Here is a 20859-nt window from a genome sequence, read left to right as displayed (position 1 = left end):
GCTTGCTTACTCCTTTTTTAAGAGCTACATTATAAGCAATGAAGTGCTACTGCACTTAGGATTTTAAAGGAATATAAAGTAATTTCTAGCCAAGTGTGAATGACAAATGGAGTGTTTTGGCATTCATTGTTGCTTCAGATATATCCAGTATTGGCCAATATGATGCTATTACAATACTCATTAAAACAAATATATTTTTTTTAAGGTGTATGCAATTAATGGTGCTGGTGCAGGGCCAAAAATTCAATTGAAAATAACCATGGATATCAAAGGTATGTCCCATAAAGTACCCTTTATCTGAAATCTCTGTAAATTCTGAAGAAATTGCTGTTCTACCTGTGAGTACACAGCTGTGTTCCTTGAGCTATTACTTAGAGGCTGCATAATGTAGGAGCAGGAATATGTAATTGATCACCTTGAATTGTAGTGTTTAGTTTTACAGATCATTTGCTATTTGTATTAGAACGATACTGTACAGCATGTGCAGACTCAGTGAAGTAATCATATCAAGTTCAGTATTTTAGTTATCATCAGCAAACAGCTTAGAATATGACACAGGAATAGCTAAATATGCAGCATCAGTTGTTGAAATAAAGAAAGTGATTGATTGAAACTAATTGAAAAACTGAACATCACTCTTTTTATTGTTTCTTCTTTTAATTGAAAACTGATATACATAAGTATTTATCAGAATATAGTTTTTAGAGGCTTAAGACATTAAGTAGAACATTAAGTCTCTTAAAATATGCTGGAGATCTTTTTTTGCACAACTCAGCTGTGGTCCTGAACAATGTACCTGCAGTGAAAATACTGCAAAACAGAACTCTGTGGTATATCTTTGTTTAAAAACAGAACCGCCAAGGCCTAAAAAGAAACCAGCACCAGTTTATGACACCAATGGAGCACTACTGGTCACAGCGACAACAATTACAATCAGAATGCCAATATGTTATTACAGTGACGATCATGGTCCTATCAAGAAGATACAAGTTCTTGTTGTGGAAGCTGGAGGTAGAATTTAATAAGTTCCCTTGAAAACAGTGTTCAGTTTCAACTGTTTGTCTTTTTCATTTATTTTCTTGGGTTTCAGTAATTTTATTTTAAGAGACAGTCAACAAAGTCGCTTTTGCTGTGGCAACAGCACTAAGGGCAAAGTATCTTTCACAATACCTGTGGGCTGGGTACTGGATTCTGGGAATACTTGCCGACAAAGGGTCTTCTATGCTGTTTGAAGCCACCAATATTATTCTGTCCCTAATTTTTTCACTATATTTTCTGTTTCCTTGGAAAACACCCCAACATTTTACATATGTGAATGTGAATAAATATGAAACTTTTGGGGTTTGGAAAGGTTATTCTTCTGTCGCTATTAGTGTTGCCCATAAAAGAATGCAGCCATGTGCAGTTGATATTTCCATTTCATTACGAGGGCAGAGGGAGTTATATAAATCCCTTCTGTAGACTGTGGGTAAGAATGTTTATTCCCTTGTATGGACTGATGAGTATTTACTTGTACAAAGGGTGCTGTGAAACCCTTTGACTAACTGCTTATCAATGTGAGTGGGAGTTTTATGATAAGACATCATATGGTCATGCTTACTTTACCTAAGAAGGAAAAACTCCAGGTATTTAATTCCCTTATTTTTCTTGGTTTTAAAGTATAGAAGTAAAGCATGGACATTAAGTGAACTCACCTTAAGTGTCTCACCTTTTTCTGAACTTTGCATTTTAACACTAGTCCTAAAGACATTTACTTCATAGCTATTGCTGTGAAGATTCTTTTGAGCTGAAAGATGAACAAATACCATGCTAAGCAACATTGTGAAGATTTTTCTCATGAGCTGCTGGGTTCCATCCACATACGGAAATCTAGTAATTTAATTTATGAATCTTTACTGTCTTCTGACTAAAGGGTTTTTTACTGGCTTGCTAGCTAGTCATGTTCAAAGTCAAGTGTCTTGCATAAATAATATAATCCAAAGGCAGAGCTGCTGTGTGAAATTGCCCCTCAAAATTTCTAGATGTGATTTAGTTGGCTTACTCAGAGTTAACAAAACACAGATAGTGTGGATAGTAAGGAAGTTTGGGTTTAAGTGCAAATTCAGTTATAGACTTATTTGTGTAAATGGCACCAATAGCATGCTAAGCTCTTAAAAAATAATTTCTTATGTAACTTCTTTAATTGCAGTCTGGTTAGAATGTAAATTGTATCTATTATTTCTTTTCTTGATAATAGCTCAGCATGATGGGAATGTTACCAAGTGGTATGATGCCTACTTCAACAAACCGAGGCTGTATTTTACAAATGAAGGCTTTCCAAACCCACCATGTATAGAAGGAAAAGAAGACATGAGTGGGAAAGAAGAGATATATGTCATAGGCGCTGATACTACATGTATGATACCAGCCAGTCAAGACAAAATCTGTAATGGCCCACTGAAACCAAGAAAGCAGTACCTGTAAGTACGTTTGTCTCTATGTTTGACCAAGAGAAAGATTTAAGTGAAATATAGATTTATGCAAACACTCAAAACATATAGTTCAATTAGAAAAGTGGACATTGAAATTATCATTATGTATATCTAATTTAAAATTTTTTGGCTGAGCACAGATATGGGAGATAAATTTTCTACAAAATTTTTCAAACGAAAGAAGATGATTATTGAGTTCTTAAATTAAATAAATTCAAATTCAAGATAAATAATTCACATCAGGGTTTTTCAGAAATTTAAGATTTTGGCACTGAGTTATTGATATCTGTCATGATGTCACTTTTGCAGGTGAATAATGATTCCAAATTATATTACACTAAACTTAAAAATATTTTTTAGTTCGTAAGTGAAACAATATTTAAGAAAATACACATAAACTTTATTTCATTAGCTTTTCTGGTTTTCTTTCACAGATTTAAGTTCAGAGCAACTAACATTAAAGGACAGTTTACAGATTCCGACTATTCTGACCCTGTCAAAACATTAGGTAAGAAGAATGTCATTTACTAAAGTATTTCTCTATTTCTAAAGAGTCTTCACAATTCAGTTTCTTTTTAATACAGTGGTTTCCATGAAGTAAGTAATCTCTATGTTTGTTAACTAGAATGGCTGAAGAAATATATCCATTGCCTTGTATGTCCTTTTGAGGTTGTCAAGAGATTCTATGTCAGCCTGGACTGTTAAATGAAGAGGCAGCATTGACAAAGCTTGTTTGCAGAGATTCAATTATAACAATAAAAATACCATGATGCCAGGATAGTTCATCCTGTTTGGCAAACCTCCAGCAGCCATTCTCTTTCTGCTCTTTCCTTCTCTATTGGATGTAGAACCAGTACTTGATACTCTTGGCCACGTGAAAAATTGGCTGGATGACTGGGCCCAAAGAATGGTGGTTAAATGGAGTTCCATCCAGCTGGCAGCTGGTCCCTAGTGGGGCTCCCCAGGGCTCAGTATTTGGCCAGTCCTGTTTAATGTCCCTGTTGGTGACCTGGACAAGGGGATCAGGGGCACCTTCAGTCAGTTTGCAGATTACACCTAGTTAGGCAGGAGTGTTGATCTGCTGGAGGTCAGGAAGGCTCTGCAGAGGGAGCTGGAAAGGCTGGATTGGTGGGCCAAGGCCAGTTGTATGAGATTCAATGAGGCCAAGTGCCAAATCCTGCACTTGAGTCACCCTGTGCAGTGCTACAGGCTTGGGGAAGAGTGGCTGGAATGATGCCCGAGGGAAAAAGAATCTGTGGGTGCTGGTCAACAGCAGCTGAACATGATCCAGCATGTGCCCAGGTGGCCAAGGAGGCTAGTGGCCTCCTGGCCTGTATCCGGAATACAGGCTGAACTGTATCAGTGTAGCCAGCAGGACCAGTGCAGTGATTGTCCTCCTGTACTTGGCACTGGTGAGGCCACACCTTGAATCCTGTGTCCAGTTCTGAGCCCCTCACTACAAAAAACATTGAGGTGCTGGAGCATGTCCAGAGAAAGATAATGGAGCTGGTGAAGAGTCTGGAGCACAGGTCCTGCGGGGAGCAGGTGAGGGAGCTGGGGTCATTTAGGATGGAGAAAAGGAAGCTCATGAGAGATCTTATCACTCTCTGAAAAGGTTGTGGCAAGATGGGTGTCAGACTCTTCTCCCAGGTAACAATCAATACGACGAGAGGAAATGTGGTGTCAGGGGAGGTTTAGATCAGATATAAGGAAAAAATTCTTCATAGAAAGAGAGTCAAGCATTGGAGCAGGCTGCCCAGGAAAGTGGTAGTCACCATCCCTGGAGGTACTTAAAAGATGTGTAGATGTGGCACTTAGGGATAGGATTTAGTGGTCTTGTCAATGCTGGGTTAGCAGTTGGACTTGATGATCTTAAAGGTCTTTTCCAAACTAAATGATTCTATGATTATATTCCAGTGAGCTTAATGGCAGGTCATCTGAGGGCATGACCCTTTAGCCCCTTCATCCTTTAGAAGTAGACAAAGCTCCATCTGAATTAATAAATTAATGTTGTCTAAGAGAATCCATCTGGTTCTAAAGTCACTAGCCAATAGGTCAGTTGTTATTTGGTCTGAAATCAAACATAATTCCCTCATGGCCATGTTGATACACCTCTAAAACTGGGAATGACATCTCTTGTAGCAGACTGTAATAAGATCTGTAAGTTCTTTTAATATATTTGTAAGTCAAAAACTTACTTAGCTAAGCATTAGCCCTGACTTTCTCAAAATGCACACCAAGACAACTGGATGAGTACCCAGAAGAATTTTAGTGGGCACATATTTTTCATTTGGCATTCATCTTCTGTGATATGAGCTCCCTTATTCATCTAATCCATTTTAGGAATTTGTTACATGATCTGATACTGAAGACCCTGAAATGCTGATTCACTACCTGAATATTCTGAAAGGATCTGGCGCTATTTCTCCAGCCCAGAATGCTCTGGAAAATGCAACATAAAAGTTGTATTTATATGTTCTGAATTTAAAAGATCTAAGCAAATGAAGCTAATATTTTTCCCAATAAGGGAAAGATAGTGTGTCCAATCAGGCAAAACAAGTTCACTGGAAATGAGTCCAACTCTATCCAGACCTCTGGGCAATTTTCTCCTTTCTAACAGAAAAATCTGCAATACTTAGTGGCAGCAGGTAGTGTAATTCATTGCCTTATCCATTGTTATTGAAAACTTGTGACATTTTCTACCTTGTACATGATAAATAAGCAAGATCTGTTTGTATGATGAATAAAATCTAATATGGAAAAAACCAAAACGAGGGATAAATTCCTCAGATATCTGTGTCTCCTCACACCCATCCAATGCTTTCTGTGTTAATCTTTAACATCAAGCACTGCTTTTTAAGGCCAGACTACAACATACTTTTGTCTGGCCTTAGCTTCTAAATTTCAGAGCTTACATAACTTACATGGAATAGATAATCAAAACTTCTTTGCATGACTTCTTACAAGTGCTGTGAAATCAACATCAAATTGATACATCACAAGTGATGCAGGTACTGCAGTTGAATGGTATTGGAGATATAGCACTCTCCTGAAACACTTAGCATGAGGAACCTTGCCCAAGTGTTTCTTTCTAGAAACTTTGGTTACAGGAACTTCCAGCTTGCTCTAGAAATATAACTCAGAAAACATGCAAAAAAGTCAGCTTTTATAAATCTTTGCAACCCAGTTACTTCTATTGCACTCATAACATCAGCCTTTCTCCAAGAGGAATTTATGCTGCCTGAAATCAGAATTGCAATTTTATTTTAAATCAATTAGCTTCTTTAGTAATAACCACTGAAATTTTTGGGTTTCTAACATTAGACTTTCATTTTGTTAGATGAAACACTAATTTGAATTTTGGCAGAGCTATTCACAACAGTTCAAAACCCCCTACATTCTGGTTTCTAAGTCTACTGAGAGAATAGGTAGGTCTTTGTTCTGGAAAATCAGACAGTTAACCTTTTGGTACAATTAAATGTCACATGTTTGAAGCAGAAAAAAAATATGGAAAACCTTGAGAGATCATTTTGTGACTCATGTCAGATGGTCTTGTAAATACAAGGAATTTTGTTAGGGAGGACCACTGAAGCAGAAATTATGGGAATATACAGCTACAATAATGTTTTTTAATTATAGTAAAGGATATATTTTAATAGGGCACACCCACCCAATCATATTAGGCATACCACAACCCTCCTCTTGAGCTGGAGAGGTGGAGTTTCTTCCTCATAATCCATGACTCTCATTGCAAAGTTAATGTCCCTATTACAGTGAAAGGTCAGGATTTTTCCATGGGATAATTAAGATACAGTAATAAATACTGTTTAAATTTGTAATACATCAAGGCAGCTTGTAACCCTTTTGTAAACTCCGGTGGTTAGTTCAGCAAATCACTGTGGCGCAATCAGTAGTCCCGTGTAAGTGTGCTTATTCCATGTGAATTGTAAATCTGATGAGATAGGAAAGAATCAAAATGGGGTTTCCTGACACTGTCTTTTACATAGAAAGCGACCTTATGATATTCTATTATTGCAGTTTGTTATTATCATGTATTGAGTGCAGCACTTCAGAGTTATATGTCATGACATTCTCTGTTTGGTCTCCTTTCCCATGCCCGTGATTATCTCTACAGACATGTCTACAGAGATGTGTCGTCCTCCCCTGTTGCAAAGAAGTAGGAGAAAATGTGGGGTTTTAATTCTTGGTTGGCATTTTACCAGCACTGTTTTGTTTAATAACATCTGCGTTGTTCAGATTGATGTTAATTGTGCATTTTGACACAGGCTTCACAGTTCAGTGCAAAACAGAACTGTTGTAGAGGTTTCTCTGGATATGCTTCTGTTCTTTCACATTACTGACATTTTTGCCTTATCACAGTGATAAGTGAGTGGCAGGAACTTTTTGATTCATTTACTCACTGAAACATTTTTGTATGTACTTGCTTTTCTATTCTACTATCTATACCTAAGATTAAATGTTTTCTTACCTTGTAGTGTCCAGTGTTGCATCTAAACTTTTACTAATGCAGTGGAAGAATTGTTTCAGGTGTTTTGCAAACTATACTGAATTCTATTGTCTGTAACTTCATACAGACATGATATTGCTTATTCACGTTGGTGTCAGTCTACAATAATCTCTGATAAATTTCTACCTAGCCAACTGTTTACTGTGCTGTATTATTGTAGCTGATTATTCCTGCCTACATGTAGAACCATGCGCTTGATCTTACAAAATTCCATCCCACTGTTTTAAGGTGATTTCTTCTGATAAATAAGGATCATTTTGAATTTTAATCACATTCTCTCAGGTACATCAGTCCAGATCAACTGAAATATACTCTCTAATCCAAAAATCACAGTCTTTTGAGATAAACGAAACCAAGACTGTGGTGTTTCCCAGTGTGTCCTTGGGAGGATGTTGTCCCTTGAGCGGGAAATAGTTTCATATGGCAGAAAACAGTACATTTTCTCCTTCTCCTTGATGCTAAACAGGAACTAAGTTTTTCTGCAGTGGATCAGCAAGTGGAGGTGAATGTCAACAAAAGTGAACAGTACCATCAGTAGTATTCCCTTGCTTTACTTATTTTCACTGTTGCCTAAGGGAAAATGAGGGTGAGTTTTATTATAGGCACAGGATTACAGGAAGGGTGGGAAATTAAATGAGTCTCAGAAATTTAGCACTAAAGATATTCAAGACGAGGCCTAGAAACTACTAATCTAAGTAGTCTATCAGTTTCTGAATGAGCTTTCATTCTCACCTGGAAGGACTGATTAGAATACCAACACCTTTACTTTTCAGTCATCGAGGCCTTTATGATTACTTTTGGCCTACTGGTGGTTATTCCTAACAATATCACAAATTCTCACATAAACCAGGAACATGAGTTAATGGTCAGCGAGGCAGATTAATCCAGAAAGTTCAGATCTCACCACTGGTTCAGTTCCTTCAGCACCCTTAGAATTCCACTAAAAATAATATCATTGTGTTTGTGAGTGGCAGCTGCAAGTGTCATTGCTTTAGAGTTGTTCTCTTTCTTTTCCACTTGAGGAGCTGCAGTAGTCCTGCACAAAGACTGAAGCAGGTTCTGACCTCAGGCCAGTGTTCAGGCTGATGTTACTGCAGTATAGACTGACCTTAACCTGTTCAGCAGGTAAAACTGAAAAACACCAGGTGACATCTGCACATATAGTATTAACACATCTGTATTAAAATTATGTATTATGTAGATCAGCAATGCTTAGGAACCCTTACACAAACTGTTTCTGGTTTTGTTATATTTTTCTTTTTTTTGAACCTTTTCAACCAACATAAAATGGGTGCAGTTATACAGAGACAAAATGTGTCTGTCTTTCATTATTTCCCTATTTCATACAGTCAGAATTTTAGAAATTCTGAAGAATATATGATATATTAGTTTTCCACTTTCTGTTGCAGGTGAAGGACCGACAGGAAGATCTGTAGAAGTTATCCTTGCTGTTACTTTGTGTATACTTTCAGTTGTTCTTTTGGTGGCTGCAGTATATGCTTTTGCAAGGTGAGATTTACATATCCTTGCCATAGCATGTTTGAAAACACTCAAAAATGGTTTAAAGAAGAGTTGAAACAATCCTATAAATGTAATTCCAAAATGTCTTGATTTTTGGTTTGTGGGGTTTTTTTTTTTTGTTTTTATGTAGAAACTAAGGGAGAGACTCACAAAGAATTTAGTCTAGTGAGGGTGGAATCTTCCATAGATGAAGACACAAATCCATCTTTTCCAGAGGGTAAATCAGAGTGGTAGCCTTTCTTAACCTTTCAGAGCCACTTCTCTATTGACAGATCAGAGTGTCAGCTGGTTATAGTTATCATGATGCCTAATACTATTTACAGCTGGATATGAAGTAAATACTCTAAATTCTATTTTCTAAATTTATCAGTTAAATACACAGAAGTCCCACAGGTGGAAGAGAAATTGAGTTTCAATTCAAATAGTGAACAAAATGTCCATGTAAAGAAGGAGGCTGCATACTGCACACATGATGTGAGTTTCATCATTCATTCATGATGTTCATTCATCAGTTCTATTCTTACTCAGCTGCTTTATTCAGGCATTACCATAGAATTTTTGTAGGAAAACTAAAGGAGCACAGCACCTAGATTCTTTCTTCTGAATTTTAGGCAACATAAATTCAGTATTTGACTAAATTACACTGTTAGAAGGGAGACAAGAAGAAAGGCCAAGGATGGATTCCTGGCAACCATTTTTCAGTTTCAGCCTGTCAAATCAAAGTATTGACCTATGTGTCCTTAAATATTTTGCATGTGTATTTTTCACTATTTTCTGTTTAGAATTCGGCAAAAGCAAAAAGAGGGAGGCACATACTCCCCACGAGATGCGGAAATTATTGACACGAAATTCAAACTGGATCAGCTGATCACAGTGGCAGACCTGGAGCTGAAGGATGAGAGATTTACACGGTAAGCGTACTCCTTAGGCAAAACAGTAGTCCAAAGGGTCTGTAGCCATGACCCCTTTCTGACCTTTGCTTGTTTGGAAGTGTTTGTGCTGTTCTTATTTACACAGGTCACTGAGATCCTTTTTCAAAGAATGACCTCCATCCTCAAGACACTTCTCACTAGCTTTTAGAAAATCACTTAATCTTAAGCTCTTTTTACAACAAGATAAAAATCTAAGTGCAAATCACTGTTTAACTGTGTTAGCCAAAGAGAGGCTACATATTTTAAACATGCAGAATTTGTGAGTTTTTTAATGGCCCAAATTTTGTGTAGGCTGCAAACTTACACAGGCTTTTTGAAAAAGCCAAACCCCTAGAAGTCCCTGTCAACTAACTCAAGAACAAATCTGTCATTGTTTAACTGATATTTAGAAAGCGGGGGTTTTTTTAAACAGAGGGATTGGCATAACATCTGGGTTTCTGTGGAGCTCAGCACACTGGCTATCCTAACATCTACTCATTTAAGGTGCATGCAGCAATTCATATTTTGTATCTGACAAGAAATCTTGTCACAGGTATTTATCAGAAGGAAAACCACTTTTTGACTGCCAGAAATATTGATATTATTCACCAAATAAATATAATTATTATCAGTAATATGTGACAACCAACTGAGTTAGAAATGTTTGGTGAGCATTCTTCACCTGCCTGTATTTTCCCTGCTGTGTCACAGATGAAACTGTGGTAGGCAGTCTCCTTAAAGATGAGAAGCCTAAAATAGCCCTAAAATGGCCCTAGTAGCCAAATATCCTACTGTTTCAGACTAGGAATAGCTGGAAGATGAAAGGTTGTAGTTGTTGACCTGGGATTTTTGGGTATGTCTGTGTGTGGTACAGAGTAAGTTGATTGCATGTACAAACCTGTTCAAAATAGAGCACGCAAGAATGGCTGCTTGTAACAGATGAGAAAACATACTGGGAATCATCTGGAACTCATTGATGTAATGTCTGGGGTATGTCCTCTGCAGGGCACTTGTTCAGATAGCAGAATTTAGTACCTGCTAATAACAGTGCAAAGCATCCTCTGAAGGTGGAACCATTGACAATGCACTGCAGCAACTCTGCCTCAGATAAATGATCTTGATGTATCTTCAAAATTACCTTGTTTTCACATCGTTAGCTGAATTAGAATAGTACTAATGTTGTTTATGTACTAAAGTATTAATGGATTTTATTTCCAGATACTCTTCATTTTTCTTTAGACGCAAGGAGATTTTTGTCATCCAGTAAGTTTTTGTATTATTGAAGCAACATGGTGTGTTTTCCATTCTGTTCTCTTAACCTGTGTGTTATCGTGCTATATTGAATGATATAGTTAATCAAAATGAAATGTCAATCTTTGCAGATGTTCTAATGACAAACAAAGGTATTTGTCATAATGAAATCATGTATATTTTTAGTCCCTAATGTTGAGTTATAGGAGTTCCACAACCATTTTGAAATAAATCAGGGCAATTTTAAAATAGAAATTATAATACATTATGGAAATACAGCCCTGATATACACAACATATCCTTGAAATAAAGGTAGTGCAAATGTGACATAAGAAACATGCTGTTTCTTTTCTTTGGAAGTTAGGATATATATACTTAAGAGAAATTATCTTTTTTTCCTCAGCTGTCTTTAGTACACAAACTACAGCTGTTTCATACTATGCCCCTACAATCTCAGCAACATATCCACACAGTCAAATATCCTTTGTTGGTTTGTAGATACAATTCTACCACTTTTCTGTCTAAATTGCGTGTATTTTAAAATTTTACAGTCTCAAACTCTAAAGGGTAATTGAAAACTATAATATTTAATACTCATGTACACTTCATTATGTGATTTATGCACAGCAAGACCTTTATTGAACAGTGCTTCAGCAGTTTGAGTTACATCACCCTTTTTTTAATGAGTCAGTCTCACAATTGGTTTGCAATTTGTCATGTCCTTCCATCTGTACTTTTCTCTTCCCTCCTTCCAACTGTCCTTTAATGGTCAAAAGCAAAGACTCTCTCCTGCTGTCATTGTAAGGTACAGGATGCAGCTGATAAAATTTTAGATTATTATTTTTCAAACCGTAGTGGCACTGAAGCTACAGCAGGCTCCTTGCCCAGGTCCTTTGTTGAACATTATGACAAACTGTTGAAGTTTGAAGTGCAGGCACTAATTGAGAGCTCCTAAGGACAGGATTCATGATATCTTTTCAGCTGGAAGACAGAAAATGTCCTGAGGTTCTCTCCTAGATAACATGAGGGGTAATGAGGCACAGGATATCCTTTATCTGTTCAAAATATTTCAGTTTATTTTGGCTTTTTAAGTCTCAAAGAATCTTTTACTATGTGTAATATTCTGTTCTAGTAAAGTCAATAGCCAAAAGGGACATTTTAGGTGTCTCTAGTACCTGTCTTTAATATAGTAGCATCCTTCCTGGTAACAATGAGTTATATCAAGGAGCTGGCAGAAGCATGGCAGCATTTACCAAGACAGCTTACTGCAAAACTTAATGACTAAAATATTTTTTTCCTGTTTTTAGACTTCCACAGTTGCATAATGAAAGAACCTTTGTACCTGTTGCCATTGGGGAAAAACGATGTTCAAGTCAATTACAGTCCCAGTTCTTGTGTTGACCCTATCATTCTCATGATTTGTGGTTAAAGCAGTGACATATTAGCATGTTTAATTATTGTATTTAATGTTGATGACTACAGTCTAACCTTCACAAATTTCCCATGCACTTGGAATGGGCATCACTGCATCTGCACAATCGACACTGGCCGCATTTAGGCAGCTATTCATCTGTGTTTGCAGAACTTGCTGTGTTTCAGTTCGTGGCATCTTGCAAGTGTACGAGGAGGGCAGAGGTGGGCAGATTTCTTTACCAGACTGGCATGTTTGTATTTTTCAGATAGCAGTAAATCAACAGAAATCTGGTCCAGGTTCCTACCCTGAAAGGGCAATGGGGAGTTTGTGTGAAAATCCTAGGTGATAGAAGAATAATATAGATTTTTTTCCTCTACCTACTAATCATCCCATTCAGTGCTCATTTGAAGGGGGAAACCAGGTTTTTGGTCACTTCTCTGACATTATATTATTTAGCTACTCTAAATCAAAAAAGGCACATGCAGCTGACACAGTTCATCCACAGAATCAAAATACCCTGCTTCATGAGATCCTTCTTGACTGCCCCTCATCCATTGTCTCTTCAGACATTCTCTTATACTTAGTGAATCATGGTTTATGACCTTGGCTCATATTCTGAGAAAATTTTTGCAGCTGGTATCTCATGAGAAAAACAATAAAGTAGAAAAAGATTTTTCTGTTCTGTATGAATATGACTGGAAATACTTTTTATCATTCCAAGATCAAAAATTCAACAGCTTGAAGCCCAGCAAATGTTCAGTATAGGTTAATCAAAACATTACCTTTCACACATTTTTATAGCTTTTTGAATATGATGTATTTTGTGCTACAAAAGTCAGTTTGAGTAGAAAAAGAGAAATTTAAATGTGCCAAGCATTCCATTTTGACATCTTTGAAATTTTTTTGTGGGTAACATTTTTTTTTTTGGACCAGGAAATTAGAGGAAAATCCCAGTTCCAGTAGTGGTCTTTTAACATAATGATCATAATAAAAAATTATTGACAAACTTCAGTGTCTAAAATTACTAATACTAGCTAGCACATATACAGTCTGTCTCACCAAGTTTTTGTTAAGCAATTTATCAATTGGGTGTATTTTCAGAGGGCATGCAGGGAATTAAGTCCTACTGAATTTAGTGGAAAATTAGATCTTCCTTATGAACTCAAAATGCTAACTTTGAATGTTTGGGACATATGTTGCACTGATGGTGGAGATGGTGTGAGACAGCTAATAACAGTAAAAAGCAACCTTGTTCAAAATATATATAGCCCATCAACCTAAACTGAATTAAATACTTTTTCATCAAGCGCACTGGATATACATATACTGGGTGCTCTCATTACTTGCCTTTTACAACAGCTCCACAGGGTTTGCCAAGTCACCCTTCAAAGCAGACCCTGATCTTCTGTGAATAGAATCTGTCCCTAAATTTTCAGGGTGCGCCAGGTTTGGTGAGATACAAGTAACTCTTCCTTGTTCCAGGTGCTTACCTAGGAGACAGCCTCTCTGGCACTCTACTTTTGCGGTGCTTTCTGCAGCAAGGATAAAGCCATTTAGATCTCCAGTTTTTTAAAATCTTTCCTTGAGAAATTGCACCTTGTAGTTGATCCTTTGAGGCTTTTGTTTCACTCTATGTGAGACAGCTTGTCAAGAAAATGGGGTCAGAAGAAATATTTCTGCATTACAGACACTGTAGCCCTTGTAAACACTAGGTAATTAGAACTCCTTATGGAAAAGTATTGTATAGAAATGATTGTCTGATCTTATCTTTCCTATATACTATGCATTCAGTGGGTGTCTATATTTGAGGTAACAATTTTGCACACACAGTAATTTCTATAGACCAGCCAAATTCTTTCTTTGTGTAGACAGACCTGTCTTCCTTTGAGTAAGGATAGGCATGGCTTCTGCCTTGTCTTTTTCTTCAACAACTTTCCTTTCAGGAAGCCTATTTTTGACAGCTGATTACTAAATTTTGTGTCCCAGGAGAACAATGTTTATGAATGTATATGTCCTGGTACAATGGAAGAAATGACCATGTGTTCTCTTTCCTTAGGCCTTTAATATGTAGGAAGAGTTAAGCTCCGTATTGCTTTCAATTAACTTATTAAAAATTAGTTCCTCTGTTGGTCCTAGGAAGTGTCAGTGGTGCTTATGAGTTAAGCCTTTTGCCTACATAGTAATTTCTGTAGTTTTCTGGTTGGACGAAATTTTAATTCCTTGTGGATTTCAGATGATTGACCCAGAGAGAAAGCTGAGTCTGTGTGACAATATGTCTTCAGTTATCACTGCCAACACAAATAAATGGCTTCTTTCTAGCTCTATCACAAGTAATCTGAGTGGGATTCAGATTTTTGATAGTCTTCAAAAAAACCCCACACATGAAACAATACACTGTTTTAAAAGAAAATCAGATTTAAGGCAATAAAGCATTCTTTATCTTAGAGAATGTTTTTCTTTCCTCATTTCAGAGTCAGACAAGTGGGAATCTGAAATGGTCCAGCTGAAATAGGGAAATTTTCAACTTCATGGTTTGATTCTAAATTGTGCTTATCAAGATCTAGTGATATTTATATTTTTAAGTTTTATAAAAAACACTGGGAAATGTGGAGGACAAGATTACAGATAGATGAGTATTTGTTCATTGACAAAATACTGTAAGATTATTACTATGTATTCTAAGTCAAGAGACATAGAAAAAATACTATTATTTTAAGCCTAAGGATGGTGAAACAGAGCACTGCTGGAAGTATTTAGTGAGAATACAAAATTCATCCCTTCTGAAGATCCTTACACAGCAAAGCCAACTCCTTTGCCGCAGTTAGACAAGTTAGACATTAACTTTCCTATAGGCATTTTAAAGTAAATCATCTTATTTTCTGAGCTGCCAAGCCACTGCTATGTGCACTTGCTACTAACAGAAGTGTGACAGTTCAGTAATTCTAAAAATCGAGTCTTTCACTTAAATTCCCACAGATAGGTTTAAGTATCAACCCATAAATGCCTTGCTTCTTAAAAAAAGTTATACTGTTGGATCCAGGTACCTTCAGCACTGAAGTGCTAAATGGCATACCTGGATTTCTTATGTACAACACAGAATTAATTTTTATTCCCTAATGACCAAGCTGCATTTTCTTACTGCAAATTATGTGCAGTAAGCCCCTCATGGCTAAAAAATTGAGAGCTAACTGTATTTGAAAAATTACTGGAATGCCAACTGGGACATGACTTTTTTCTGTTGTTCTATGGTGAAAATAGGTGAATTCAAAGGAAAAACAAGTGTAACCTCCCTTCAAAGTCTGCTTATAATTTTGTCCTGAAAAAAAAGGCTACAAAAAATTTCTGTTCTGCTCAAAGACAAATATATATTTGTGTGCAGTACTTTGGTACAGCTATTAAAAATCCTTTTTTGTTAGGAAACTTTAGCTCTATAATGTTGCCAATACTACTAGAAGGTAGTTTCATCTGCCACGTAATGCAAATAACTTATGTGATACAATAAGCACAAGCTGTATGTCTAAACATTCTGAATAAAAAGAGTTGCATGCTTTCTTATCTTATTGCCTTCTTTTTCACTCTGAAGCTGTCCTTCAGTTGTCTTAGTAAGCATCTTTATTTCTGTGAATACTTTTAACTCCAGTGAGACTGATCCAGTGAGGCTTTCATAGCCAGTTTGCTTTGTTTGAGTGTAACAGTTCTAACAAAGTATGCATCACAAAGGCATCCTTAGTAGCCTTGAAATTAACTTCCCTGAAGCTTAATAATAAATTATTCAGCAATTGTATTAATCTCATTTTATCATCTCAATTAAATTTAAATAATTACAAATAACTTCATAAACCAACTATTTTAAAGCAATTTTTTCCTTTTCTACTAAAATTATGACAGCAGTAGAGTAGACATTTGTATTAGAGAATACTTTTTGTCATATTTTCTGCAAGAATGTGTATTTGGAGGAATAGACACATAAAAGGGGTACTTAGAATTTTTTGAAGGAGCAGGTTATCTTTTAAACTGAATTATTACAAACTTTTTTATTTGGTCCTTTAGACAAGGTTTGTGGGTCTGAGTGCTCAAAATCTGGTTTCTAAATACATTCAGAAGCAATTGTGACCAAGTTTCAAGGCCATCTGAAAGTGCCCTGAGTGTAGATGCTCATATACTATCTTCATGAAACCTGCTGTGAGATCAAGTTAAAGATTTAATATGTATCACAGTTTTTAAAATTGACGTATACAGAAACAGCAGTGAACATGTGAAAAATGAACATGAAACCAGGACACTAATTTTTAAAGTATTTAGGAAAACTACCATAGCTGTGGTTTCTGTAGAGGTACACCAGTAGCATGATTCATCTGTGACTCATTTTAGATATCTGCTTCAAATGAAATGAAATTACACCTATTTCTCCTCATTGATTATAAAAGAAATCCAGTGACTAAGAAATAGGTGTCTGTGTTCAGTTAGATTAATCCTATCCTGATGGTCTGAAATGGTCCTTAGAAGGATGATATTGGGTAAAGAATGCAAAATAAAGCCTATAAATATGTATGTAATGGTGTGCAGCAAGTATGGGTTTCCCAGGGCCATATGAGCCCAGAGCACTGTGAAGTGACTTAAAGAGAAAGATAGAAACTGTTATCCATATCTGCCAATACCTGAGACAAAAACTAATGAAGACAATCACCCAAAGATACCTGAATTTGAATCCATAAGGGAAACCAATCTTTAGTTACTTGGTATTTAATCTAGAATCTATAAACATGCACAATATTGGTTATCTCTCAGCTTGCTATACTTAACAAAAATCTCTGTTGCAGGTTACTTAGTTATAGAAAATCCATCAAGTAAGTTTATTAAAGATTTTTATGTTGCGTTCATTGATGAGTCTCAACGTGTGGTTCCCTCCTCTATGTTTATTAGAAAAAAATTCCAAGCTGCGTATAAATCATAAAAGCATGACTAATTGCATGGTAACTGGAGAAATGCTTTCTCTCTCTCTGGGGTGAAGCCTGCATGTCTGTGTTTTAGCTTGGGAAGTAATACAGGGTTATTTAACCTCCTCAGGATTTAAAAACCATGTCATTATGAGAATGAGGTCACCGCAATATTTTATATGTCTAAAACCTTGCAAAGTATAAAATGTTTTCAGTGTGACAAAGAAGTATTATGTAGCTTAGAATGCAATAATAAGTTCACAAATTTACTTTAATGTCAAAACCTTGCCTTGAAATGCTGTTACCTATAAAAACAATCATAGCCTACAGTACTCTTAACATTAGCAACATTAAAAATTTTGTGAAGGGGAACAACAAGGGGATAAAATGTTTCCCTTTTAAGTGATCGAAAAGAAATCAAATAAGCATGCTGTAAGCAATTTATCATTTTCTGTAAGTATCAGTTTCCATTGAACTGGAAAACATTGCTTATTAACAAACTACAGTTAAATAAAAAGAATGACAAAGACATTCCCTATGGGTTTCTAATTCTTCTGTCCTTATTTTCAGGCCAATAAGCAAGAAATCCTTTCTACAACATGTTGAAGAGCTTTGCACAAACAACAACCTAAAGTTTCAGGAAGAATTTTCGGTATGTTGCTAGCAGTTGTCACAACATCGCAAGACCTTCAGTCGTTTCATGTGTCACATTTCATGTCCATTTTAAGCAGGCAAGGCCATGAAGGACTCTGGCCTTGATAATCAATACCCAATTACCAGGTTGATTGTTTAGAAAGTAATAGTACACTGATTTGGATTCTGCAGTCTATACGGCAACCTGGTCAGAATTATTCACCTTAGTGTCAGCCAAAGATGATCTTCTTTAGTCTCCAACATTTCAAGACCACCATATTTATGTTTTTACATATGTAGTGTTGTATACGTAGATTACCTAAGAACAAGTTATTTAGAGTTTTCTATCATATGCACAGGTATATTTAACTGCTATAAATATGTTCATTTTCCTGAGTGACGATGACTCCAAAAACAGAGTTAATGTTCATTCTGTGAAATTTTAAGGCCCCAGTCATACTGCCACTGCCTCAGAAATGTTTTCCTTTCATAGATTTTGGTGCAGAAAGTAAAAGGTTTGCACATGCTACTTAGCTTTTTGTTCCTCTACAAGTAGTGGGTCATATTTGTTATGCTCTTGAGAATAGCTTCCATGTGAATAGTCTCCATCTCCTTGCATGAGCAGATAAACACAGCCAACCTGTCTTGCTTTCTGAAAAGAGCCTAGTTCTCAAAATATACATTACAGATAATATAATACACGTATCATTTCAAATTTAGATCTCAAAGTTTTCACTATCTTCATTAAGTAATATTTTATGGCTATCATTTTTTTTTCTCAACAATAACTTCTTGTTATTTCAGAATCTTTATCATCATTATCTTTCTTTACCCATACAGTCATTTGCCCAAAAATAATTTGTCAGTGTCCAGTGATTTTTATTATTTTGGATTTATAAATTTACCATGAATAATTTACCAGTTCGATTAACAAAAATAGAGATTTAACAACTGGCTTTTCTTCTGCTAAATTATAATATTTCACTTTCCAAGAGAACACTAACAAAAGTGTATAAAGATTAATGGTTTTTCCTACCGTTTTTTTTTGTTATGCTCATTAGGTAAAATTGGTCTGGATTTAATAATAAAAAACACCATAAAATTCTCACAGCAATAAAGTAAGAACATTTTTTCCTAAAACCAGAAGTGTTATTTCACTTGAGCAAGAATGAGTATAGTTACATTATACATGACTGAACAGATAGAAAGTTTTACTATCAGTAACACTTTCACATATTAACATTCATGACCAGAAAGTGTCTAGTAAATTCAGGTGTATTGGAAACTGAACATGTGAATATGATAATTTATACTAATAACCTGATAGTATATTCCCTATGTTGAATTTGGATTGTTTGACCTAGCAGTCTTCCTGGAAAATTCTAAGATATGCTTTGGTAGGTAAAGTAGTCTACAGATAATTTACAATAGGCAATTTGTGGGCAACAAACATGATTTGGAGTTTTCCAGTATAAATGTGACTCTTTCCATTTCACATAGTCTTGTAACCCATGAACATTCCTGATTTCATCTAATTTGCTTGACTGACCAAACTGCCAGGCCAGGACATCCTCAGGGGTCAATCTTGGTCCACATGTGAACATGACCTGTGTGTAAATGTGATGAGAAGGGAATCCGGACCTCAGAATGGACCTAGATCCATTTCTTGTCAGAGAAGACAAATTTAAAGAAACCATAAGAAGCCAAAGTAACTGATGATGGGCACCACCTCACCGCTATTCACACTTCCAGCTTTCAAGCTGATTCCTATGTCTCTCGATACATTTGGGAACTTAAGCTTTTTTAGTAGCTGGAAAATTACTGAAACAGAAATACTAGTATAATACTTGTTTTATGATAAGTTTTGTTCATGAATAAAAGAATGAAATACTTCAAAATGTCACCACAGTGCCATAAAAGTACTGCAGTAAACAAAATGCAAATTGTTTATTTCAAAGCTGTATGAGTTTGCAAAGAAACATGGTTTCTGTGAAAATTTGTCATGGAGTCTGGGAACACAAATAGTCTTTTCCCAAATCTGAAAATAATAATTAAGGCTGAAATCCCTGCTAATGCAGAGAATTGATACAAGACTTTTGAGCACTTGTTCAGCCATGGAAGCATTACTATGAAAATAACAAAATCTGCTTCTCTGTTTCCTCTCTACTACAAACTGCTACCAGTAAATGGTGCTGCCTCTACACAAGTTAACTGTCAAGCTAAAACTTGGAGGAGTGAGGCAAATGAAGGAAGTTGAAGTTCACATTATATGGGATTCCATAGCCCAAAACACTTGCAAAATGCAAAATAAGCATTTTGTGTATGTTCTTCCTTCATGAAAACATTCAATGACAGAAACTTTGTGGGAGAGTTTCAGTTTTCTGAATGAGAGGAATTTTAACATCTCCCCCTTTAACTGTGTTTTACACACAAGGCTGACAAAATACTTGAGTTAACAATGAAAGAAAAGCACTGCAGTAAAACAGTCCTGGTTTTCATTTTTCATTACCTCTCTCATTTATTTATTTATTTGCTAGTAGATTCCCATTAAATTCTATTTATAAAATACAAACTGTCTCAAATACCTGGGCAAAAGGGCACTTGAAAATAATTAATATTGAGCCTGAAAGTAAGGCTATCTGCCCAACTTTTGGAAGTAGCCCATGCAGACAGTAACCACTAATATTAAAATACAAATTTGAAGGGATTACTCTGCACAAGCAGAGTAATTTTGTATTGTACTCATTCAAAGCAAGAGGTGGATCTCTTAATTTATATCTTAGATATAAAAAACAGATTTGCATTTGCATAACATTTGTCAAGCAAAGGGAAATTCTATTAAAGTTAACAATATATTTGGAATTCTGCCTTTTCTGAGTTTTCTATTCTCTTAACACCACGATGAGATCATCACTTTTAACACATTTCCTCCATTAACAAGTTGTCTCCACTCTTTTAATCAACTTTGTAAATTATACCTGTTTATGCACACAAACATCCTCATCAAATAAGTGCCTCAACATGAATGATTTATCTCTCTGTCCTCCAGTAACAGAACTAATGACCAGTTATGAAACTGCAGTACAACCCAAGATATCTCTTGCCACCCCTTTCACAAACAGTCCCATGAACAATAGCTAATTGCCAGTTGTCTCAACTCAATTAAATTCTCATCAGTTCTCATGCTGTACCA

At 36.0% G+C, this 20859-nt stretch overlaps 1 protein-coding gene across 1 annotated transcript in view; it reads left to right on the top strand.

The window, feature by feature from the left end:
* Positions 1-20859, top strand: part of PTPRQ (protein tyrosine phosphatase receptor type Q) — a 133490-nt gene that overhangs the window by 98735 nt on the left and 13896 nt on the right. Inside the window, exons 47-55 of the mRNA XM_048302757.1 lie at positions 206-272; positions 853-1011; positions 2237-2459; positions 2906-2979; positions 8409-8508; positions 9303-9431; positions 10650-10694; positions 16917-16943; positions 17604-17685. Of these exons, the coding sequence (XP_048158714.1) occupies positions 206-272; positions 853-1011; positions 2237-2459; positions 2906-2979; positions 8409-8508; positions 9303-9431; positions 10650-10694; positions 16917-16943; positions 17604-17685 (906 nt within the window). The remainder of the gene's footprint in view (positions 1-205; positions 273-852; positions 1012-2236; positions 2460-2905; positions 2980-8408; positions 8509-9302; positions 9432-10649; positions 10695-16916; positions 16944-17603; positions 17686-20859) is intronic.

Source organism: Corvus hawaiiensis, chromosome 4, assembly GCF_020740725.1.
Source record: "Corvus hawaiiensis isolate bCorHaw1 chromosome 4, bCorHaw1.pri.cur, whole genome shotgun sequence".
NCBI classification, from domain to species: Eukaryota; Metazoa; Chordata; class Aves; order Passeriformes; family Corvidae; genus Corvus; species Corvus hawaiiensis.
Note: the sequence above shows the minus strand (reverse complement) of the source record. Positions and strands in the feature narration are given on the sequence as shown.